Source organism: Anomaloglossus baeobatrachus, chromosome 1, assembly GCF_048569485.1.
Source record: "Anomaloglossus baeobatrachus isolate aAnoBae1 chromosome 1, aAnoBae1.hap1, whole genome shotgun sequence".
In the NCBI taxonomy this organism is placed as follows: domain Eukaryota; kingdom Metazoa; phylum Chordata; class Amphibia; order Anura; family Aromobatidae; genus Anomaloglossus; species Anomaloglossus baeobatrachus.
In genome coordinates this window covers 744,192,473-744,201,601 of record NC_134353.1, presented here as the reverse complement: position 1 = coordinate 744,201,601, position 9,129 = coordinate 744,192,473, and the positions used below count along the sequence as shown (strand labels likewise).

The following is a 9,129-nucleotide window of genomic DNA, read 5'->3' as shown; positions in this document are numbered from 1 at the left end:
AGTCTTGCGGATGGTACGACAGAGCGTCGGCCGGGGATGCAGCGCATGCGCACCCACCCGAGGGACGTTAGCGAGGGGATGTAGGGCCTGAGACAGGGCGCTAACCCGCCGGCAGGGGCGGGATACAGGGGCGTGCAGTGCCAGGGGCTGCGGTAGCTGTAAAACACTAATGTAACATCATTTGGGGTAATTCACAACTGAGGGAACAGCCAGGCTAATTTTGCTCAACTTTTCCCCGATATGAGGGTTGCTGCAGCCTCAGCAATCCGCAGAACAGGGGACTGCTATAATCCCTTTTTTTTTTCTTTTTCTTTTTTTTTTTTTTTTTAAAATGGATGCTGAGGAGGCTGGAGGCGGGCCGAGGAGAGCGGGAAAAATCCTCCACCGCCCCCCCTGTGATGTCTGGGGCTGGGAGGAGGGTGGAGACCGAGCGGCCGGTTGCCAATAGCGCTGCGGCAGGAGGCGGGCCTAGGACGCCGGGGACAGGGCCGAAGCCGGGACCTAAATTTTGGAGCTGCCCGTGCAGGGAAGATACCGACCGGCTGTCCTGCCAGCGAACGGCGGCGGCGGTGCAGCCGCGATGACCGGATGCCGGCAGGGAGCTCTGCGTGCACTCTGTCGCCAGATGCGGCCCGGGGCGTCCGGTGACTAGGCCCAGACCGGGGCCTAAATTTCGCCGCCGCCCGAGGAGGGGAAGGTAGGAGAGGGTGTCCTACCTGGTCAGCGGCGTCGCCCCTGTCCAGTGTGCAGGCGTGGAGCTCTGCACCTGTTCCTGTGTCCTCCGCACCCTGGAGGAAAGGCTGCGGCACCAGGGAGAAGAATGAGGAAGGCAGGGAGGTGGACGCCAGTGGGGGGTGGGAGCCCCCTGTAAACGTAGCAGCGCTGCGGGCCCCAGCATACATCCAGACGCGCTGCGGAGGTCCAGTCCCTGCTGTATGCCCCTTACACCCCTTGGGGTGATACCGCAGGGTGAATAGGGGTTGCCCAGGAAGGTTCTGCCCCGCGTGCCGACCCGGGAGTGGTACCACGGAAATTGGACGGGGGAGAGGGCCCGACGTCTCAAGCCTCTGCGACCCTGGGGAGTGGTACCCACACGGGCTGCGAGAGCTGAGGTAGAGAAACGATACCTGTAGAGACAGAAGTACCACAGATGAGAAAAAATTAAAAAAAAAAAAAATACGCAAAAACTCAAGTGGCTGAAGGGGGCCCAGCCGGCCCACATCAGCCTCCTACGACACTAAGCAAAAACTGATTGAGTCCGCCTCCGGCTCAGGGGTTATACTGCTGGGGAGGAGCTAACTTTTTATGTCTACTTAGTGTCAGCCTCCTAGTGACAGCAGCATAACCCATGGTCCTGTGTCCCCCAATGAAACGATGGAGAAACACTTCTTGTCCGCACTAACGTTTTAGAGACTGCAAATTGATTATATACAGCTACTACGAGTAGGTGTATGAGAGTATGTGCCTATTTTCAGGACTGGTCTGAAGCATATGTAGTGCAGAAAACCGTTACTGCTGAAAAACTCCTGATGGAGGTGGTATATAGAAATGGGGTTCCTGAAGTAAGGATACATATTTTAAAAGAGCGGTCAACAGGGAGATTTTACAGTATCTGGGAATCAAACAAGCTTTCCACACTCCTTACCAAAGAGCAGTGGGAAGGTTTCTCGGACCCTGAGACTTTCTTATTTGCGCTTTGCATTTTCTTTACCAAAGAGTATTATGAGTTACCAAGAATGGACCAAAGTGCTGAAATAATCAAAGCGCTCATCAAGTAGACACAGACACCAAACAAGAAACAAAAATGGCACAGAGACAAACAAGTAATTTGTAGCGCTCCCAAGACCAGTTTAAGCTGTTGAGTAGTGAAAAGTACAAAAAAATAAAATAATTCGACAAGCAAGCGATGACCATTTTTCTAAACCCCATTTATTAAACCTCTATGCCATGATGGGTGCACAGTAAGTTTGAGATAAGGGTATCAGTGGCATTACAAAAAAAATGAAACATTCTCCACAATGTCTAAAAAAAGAATTATAACAGTTAATTCCCGATTCATTTAGCCAGTATTAAACAGTAAAAGTTTGATATTGTTTAAAAGCATTCAATATATTGAACAGATCTGTTGCATCTCAAATATGCATTGTAAAAGTAATGTACAAAAGAAAAAATAAAATGTACCCTACCTTCTATTTTAACTTTTAAAAAAAATAAAGTGAAATGTTCTCATATAAAGAGTATGGTTTTCTATCTAACATTCCCACACTATTGTCCATCATTTGCCACCAATATTAAATGGGATTTTTTTTTCTACATAAGATCTGTACAGGGGGTTGAAATTCATTGAAAAATATTAAAAAGTGGACAAGACATTAAATTGCTTCACTTTAAAAAAAAAAAAAAATAATAAAAATTACACACATTACCAAAACCCAACCAAAAAAAATAAACTTAAAACAATTTTCTATGATAAGCGATTTCAGTTCAAAACAGTAGGTCTATGTAACCCATTTCTTAAAGAGAAGTCAGAATACAATGAAATAGGATTTCATACCTTCTTATACATGTTTTTACCTTTCAACTTCACTGACAATCAATACCTCAAAAGAACCAGCCAACTGGCGGTGCTTTTCTTAATACTAATCAGTAACCAATCCAATAAAAATTTATACCTTTATATAAATTGCTGTACACCTATTTTTTGTTTTGTTATATTGTGTTTTCCAATAAAATGGATGACCAAAGAGGGCTATACAAATATTTTCAATTACCAAAAAAAAAAAAAAAAATCATAGTCCTCATCTAAGAATTGTGTTACATATACTGTTTATTTTTTTGCTGGTTTCGTGGGGAATTTTTCAGGACGTCTCGAAGACGAAGGTAAGTACCAGTTGACTCAGACATGTTCTCAAATTCAAATGGTGTAATGCCTTCTGCAAACTTACTCCTATCTGGAATTCTAGTGTTGGACAAAGAAGGGTCAACAAACGCAGCCTCTTCTGTAACATTTGTTTCCACACAGGTCTTCTTGTCCTCATCAGTAATGTCAATGGGCTCTGTAACAACCACCTCCTGGATTTGAGCATCGCCATTGGGTTTTTTGTTAGAGGATTCCTCCTGTTCTGTTATCAGGGGAACATTTTCATTAGATTCTTGTCCAAGTAATTTAGTAGGGACATCAGAATTCTTTATTTCTTTAATATTTTGGCACGTAATCTTCCCTTCTGTTACAATGGGAATTTCGATTCTGCTTGGAGAAGAGGAAACAGAATTACCATTTATTGGTGTATGAACATCTGATTCACTGTTTGTGCTCTCCGCATTTTCCAGAGCTGCCCAGATTAAACGTTGTTGTTCCTCCAGTTCTTCCAAAGTCAAGGTGTCTTCATCCATGGAATCCACCTTTGGTTGTAAAGGAAAACCATCCCTTGAAAGTAGTGGTGATCCTCTGGAAGGAGTAGGTGGAGGTGTTCCTTTTGGTAGGGGTGGAGGAGTTGGTGTTGGAGGTGGTGGGGGTATAAAATTAGGAGGTGTTGAAGGAGGAGTTCCACGAGGTAGTGAAGGTGGCGTGTTATATGGAGATCCAGGTGGAAGAGGTGGCTGAAACTTAAACCTCTGGGAAGGAGAGCATAACGATTCATCTGCAAAAATAAAAATATGGTCAGTATATATGTGCAAAGTAACGAAGTCTCAGATGTTAGATAAGTTATAAACATTATTAATACTAATTACTAGGTACATTTTATAAAAAATTATATTTCAAGCGCTGGTTTGCACTGACTAAATAGATAAGCACAGTCAGAATAAGTCATTCATTAGTCTTAATCCCTTTGATGTGGCTCGCATCATTCCCTGTACATGACGGCTGATTTACATCAGCCATTGTGTGCCTTTAAAAGGCGTGGGTGAATCGGAGATAGATTTCGGACAGCGGGATTTAACACGCGCTGATAGGGGATGCGCTCATAACATGATTGTGGGGTTCCAATGAACAGTCATGACTGCCAGGGGTCAGCTGGTGACCCGTGTCTGTCATTACAATTCTCTTGTGAACACTACCATTCATAGGAGATTGTGATTTCTGCTATACATAACAGTGCTGATGCACTGCTCTATATAGCACAAGCAAGCAGATGATTGCAGTTTCCCTAAGCAAATATAGTATAATAATAAAAAACAAAACAACATAACACGTTTTCAATATGCAAAAAAAATAAAAATAAAGTTAAACTCACCCCCTTTTTAAACCATTAAAAATAAAAACAATTAAAAAATGCCTCTTAGGTATTGCTGTAGTCAGAATGGTCTGATCTAGCAAAATATATAATAATGAAATCAGATCAGTAAATAACGCAAAGAGAAAAAAAAAAACAAAACACCAGAACATTTTTTTGTTGCAGCAACATTGTGGTAAAATGCAATAAGAGGCGATCAAAAAATCGTACCTACCCCAAAATGGTATTAGTAAACAAAAGCTGAGGGGGGCAAAAAATAAGCACCCACGCTGCTAGAGATCTCAAAGACTGACAACGTTAGGGGAGTTACGGAAAGCCCCAAAAAAAAATAAATTATAATTTACATTAACCCCTTCACGACTGGCCAATTTTTCGCTTTCCGGTTTTTTTTCGTCATTCTTCTTCTGAGAGATGTAACTTTTTTATTTTTCAGTCAATATGGTCATGTGAGGGCTCATTTTTTGCGGCACGAGCTGTACTTTTAAATGAAACCATAAGTTTTACCATATAGTGTACTGGACAACGGCAAAAAAAATCCAAATGCACTAAAATTGCAAAAAAAGTGCAATAGCACTATTGAGTATTTTATTCACTTGTTCACTATATGGTAAAACTGATGTGTGGGTGTGATGCCTCAGTTCAGTGCGAGTTCGTAGACACCAAACATGTATAGGTTTACTTTTATATAAGGGGTTAAAAAAAAAATTGGAAGTTTGTCCGAAAAAAGTTGCGCATGTTTTACGCCACATTACGTGACTTGTAGCGTTCTCATTTTTTGGGATCTATGGCTCAGTGACTGCTTATTTTTTGCGCCTCGAGCTGACGTTTTTAACTGTACCATTTTTGCGCAGATGCTACGTTCTGATCGCCTGTTATTGCATTTTTCGAAAAAGTTGTGGTGACAAAAAACAATTTTGGCGTTTGGAATTTTTTTGTCGCTACGCCGTTAACTGATCAGATTAATTGATTTTATATTTTGATAGATTGGGCGTTTCTGAATGCAGAGATACCAAATGTGTGTATATTTTTTAACCCTTTAATTTTCAATGGGGCGAAAGGGGGGTGATTTGAACTTTCACTTTTTTAAATTTTTTTCACTTTCTGCTTCTCTCGGCTCCGGGCCGAGTGAAACTGAAAATAATTCATGTGTACTACAGGAGTCATCACATGACCCTGTGCTACCATGACAACCACCGGAAGTCACGTGATTACATCACGTGCCTTCTGGTATCGGCCGGTAAGTAAAAGTTTACCGTGATCGCGATTATAATGGCCCTGTCACATATTGAGAGCGCCATTTAAGGGGTTAAACGGCACAAGCAGATAACGATTCTGCTCATGCCTAGCAGGCACACATCTCAGCTGTGAAAGTCAGCTGAGATGTGCGCCGATCGCGGCATGCTGCCGGCGGCAGACCGCGAGCAGTAACATGACCGCTAGGACGTAATATTACTGCCCGCGGTCGTTAAGGGGTTAATTTACTTGTACTGACCTGGAAAATCATACTGCCAGGTCAGTTTACTCTATAAAAAATATCGAGAATAAAAACAAATAATATACAGTAATTGTGGCATTGCAATTTTATTCACATTTTCAAGCGAACTTATTTTTTTTTTCCTGTTTTCTAGTACACTGTATGGTAATATGAGTAGAGTCATTCAAAAGTACAGCTCATACCGTAAAAAAAACAAACAAAAAACAGATGACAAACAAGTAGGTAGGAAGGCGCACTAAGCTGCTTGGCCACGCCACGGTGTACAGAGCGCCTGCACCGGATTTAAAGAGAGACTGTCAGCACAGGATGACTGTTTAAACCAAGTACAGTCGCTTTATGGTGGTGCTAATCATTTAAATACACCTTCCCGCCTGATTGTTTTCCCATTTCTCTCCAGTTTTCTCTGGTTCAAAGAAGACAGAGCTGCAATCAAAGTGAGGGTGGCGACAGAAAAAAAAACAAAAAACAAAAAAAAACAAAAACACACATTTAAATACAACCTCTCGCTTGTTTATTAAAAATTGTGCTCAAGCGCTCATGCTCCTATTTCCCCAGCAGCAAGATTATAGCAAATACCCTCTCTGTTTCGTGTTTATTTAAAAGGATAATAAAGAAATAAATATCTGTACTTAAGGAAATAGGGTTAGAATTCCCAAACTACTCCTGGGCTTCCCTACACTTAATGATGTATTGGCCAGCCGAGACCACATCGGAGTGTACCAGGGGTCAGAACCAAAGCTGCCCACGAGTGTTACCCAACAGCAGTACCTGTGTCTGCGGTGATTTCTTGTGGATAACGTGTCCAGGGGAGGTAGGTCTTGTGATGTCTGAGCACAGCTAGGCCAGCGTGCAGGAGATAATGCCGGCGGTCTGTCTGGTCACCGCTAATGCTGGGAGATCCAGGGATACGTCTTCCTGGGGCATATAGGTTTAGGGATGAGTCATATCGGGCCCCAGGAAGATGTATCACCAGACCTCGCATCTCCCAGCATTAGTGGTGAGCAGACACAGACTGCCTGCATTATCTCCTGGACGGTGGTCTTGGCTGACTGATACAAGTGTGGGAAGCCCAGGAATACCGGGGAGGGTATGGTAGAATAGGTTAATTCATTTATAAAACTACAACCTTTTCAAACCAACTGGTTAACTTTGGGACTAAGAACTCTCTCAATATGAACCCTTATTTATGATAGATAAATCAGTATATGACTATCTTTTGCTGGCTCTACAGTCCTTGCAAAGTATGAGCATCTGGGACTATGAAGTTTTTCAATCTGAATTGTATGACACTGCTTTAACCCCTTCAGCCCCAGGGCGTTTTCTGTTTTTTTGGGTTTTTTTGCTTCCCTTTTTCCAAGAGCTGTAACTTTATTTTTCTGTCAATCTTGCCATATGAGGGCTTGTTTTTTGCAGGAGGAGTTGTACTTTTAAATGAAACCATAAGTTTTACCATATAGTGTACTGGAAAACTGCAAAAAAAAAAAAAAAAAAGTGTGATTGCACAAAAGTTTTTGGGATATTTTATTCACCATGTTCACTATATGGTAAAAGTGATATTTCGTTGTGATGCCTGAGGTCGGTGCGAGTTTGTAGACACCAAACATGTATAGGTTTACTTGTATCTAAGGGGGTTAAAAAAAATTCATAAGTTTGTCGAATAAAAGTGTCGCACGTTTTGCGCTATTTTCCGAAACCCGTAGCGTTCATTTTTCGGAATCTATGGCTCAGTGATTGCTTATTTTTTGCTACTAGATGGGAAACGCCCTGGAGGAAGGTCTTGACTTGCGGTTTTTGAGCCAGGCGGCATTGGTAGAAGATTGAGAGCGCTGAGATCTGCCCTTTAAAGGGAACCGAGAGCCAACCCCGCTTGCAAGCCAGACTGTAGAAAGTCGAGAATTCTGGGGATGGCCAGAGGCATAGGCTGCACGTTAGTTTCCCTGCACCATGAAAGGAAGATTTTCCACGTACGGTGGTAAATGCGGGATGAAGCAGGCTTTCGGGCGCTGATCATGGTGGAAATAACCGCGGGGGAGAATCCCGCTCTAGTTAATACCCAGGTCTCAATGGCCATGCCGTCAGCTTCAGGGCTCTGGAGTTCTGATGGGAAATGGGCCCTTGGGTCAGCAAGTCTGGGATGTCTGGAAGGCGCCACGGTACATCTGCGAGCATATGTACTAATTCGGCGTACCAGGCGCGCCTGGGCCAGTCCGGTGCTATCATTATCACCGGGACTCCCTCTGCCTTGATCTTCCTGATAACCCACGGCAGCAGGGGTAGAGGTGGAAATATGTAAGGCAGGCGGAAGTGGTGCCAGGAGCAGACTAGAGCATCCGCGCCGATGGACTGCGGGTCGCGTGACCTGGCTATGAACGCGGGTACCTTTGCGTTCAACCTTGAGACCATTAGATCCATGTCTGGTGTGACCCAGCGAGTGCAGATGTGTAGGAACACTTCTGGGTGGAGAGACCATTCTCCGGCGGCCAGGCCTTGGCGACTTAGAAAGTCTGCTGTCCAGTTCTCTACCCCCATTAGGTGTACCCCTGATATCACTGACCCCGTCGATTCAGCCCAGCTGAGGATCTTGTGGGCCTCGAGATAAGCCGCTTTGCTGCGGGTGCCCTCCTGCCGATTGATATAGGCTACAGCTGTCGCATTGTCCGATTGGACTCGAATCTGACGACCCGCTAGCAGAGGGCAGAACGCCCTGAGCGCGAGGAAGATCGCGCGGATTTCCAGGATGTTTATGGGTAGGAAAGACTCCTGGGGCGTCCAACGTCCTTGAGCAGTGTGGTGCCGGTACACTGCTCCCCAGCCTAGGAGGCTGGCGTCCGTGGTCAGGACCAGCCAGTTCACTGGGAGAAAAGATCTCCCCTTCGATAGGGATGAGGACCGAAGCCACCAGCGGAGTGTATACCTGACTGAAGGCGTCAGGTGAAGATGTTTGTCCAGGGAGAAGGGGCTCTTGTCCCAGGCCGCTAGAAGGGCTAGCTGCAGTGGGCGGAGGTGCAGTTGAGCAAAGGGTACTGCTTCCATAGCTGCCACCATCCTGCCGAGCACTTTCATGCTGACTCGAATGGAGCAAGACGGAGGACGTAGAAGGCGGCGTACCGCTCGTTGAAGAGCAATCGCCTTGTCCTGAGGGAGAAGGATCAAGCCCCGACGGGTGTCCAGGGACATCCCCAGGAAGGTGAAGAATTCCCCTTCGACCATGGATGCAATAATGGACCTTAGGGACTCCATTCTGAATCTCCGTACGTGCACGTTTGTTTAGGTGTTTGAGGTCCAGGATGGGTCGAATTGACCCATCCTTTTTGGGGACCACAAAGAGGTTGGAAAAAAAAAAAACGAACTTCTCGTCGTCTGGGACAGGTATCACTCCTGCTGTTTGGAGCGAGTGGA

At 44.7% G+C, this 9,129-nt stretch overlaps 1 protein-coding gene across 1 annotated transcript in view; it reads right to left on the bottom strand.

Annotated features, from left to right (window-relative positions):
- Positions 1-1,910: 1,910 nt before the first annotated feature.
- ZCCHC8 (zinc finger CCHC-type containing 8) overlaps positions 1,911-9,129 on the bottom strand; it is a 167,775-nt gene continuing 160,556 nt past the window's right edge. The window contains exon 14 of the mRNA XM_075323130.1: positions 1,911-3,641. Within this exon, the coding sequence (XP_075179245.1) occupies positions 2,815-3,641 (827 nt within the window). The 3' untranslated portion in view covers positions 1,911-2,814. The remainder of the gene's footprint in view (positions 3,642-9,129) is intronic.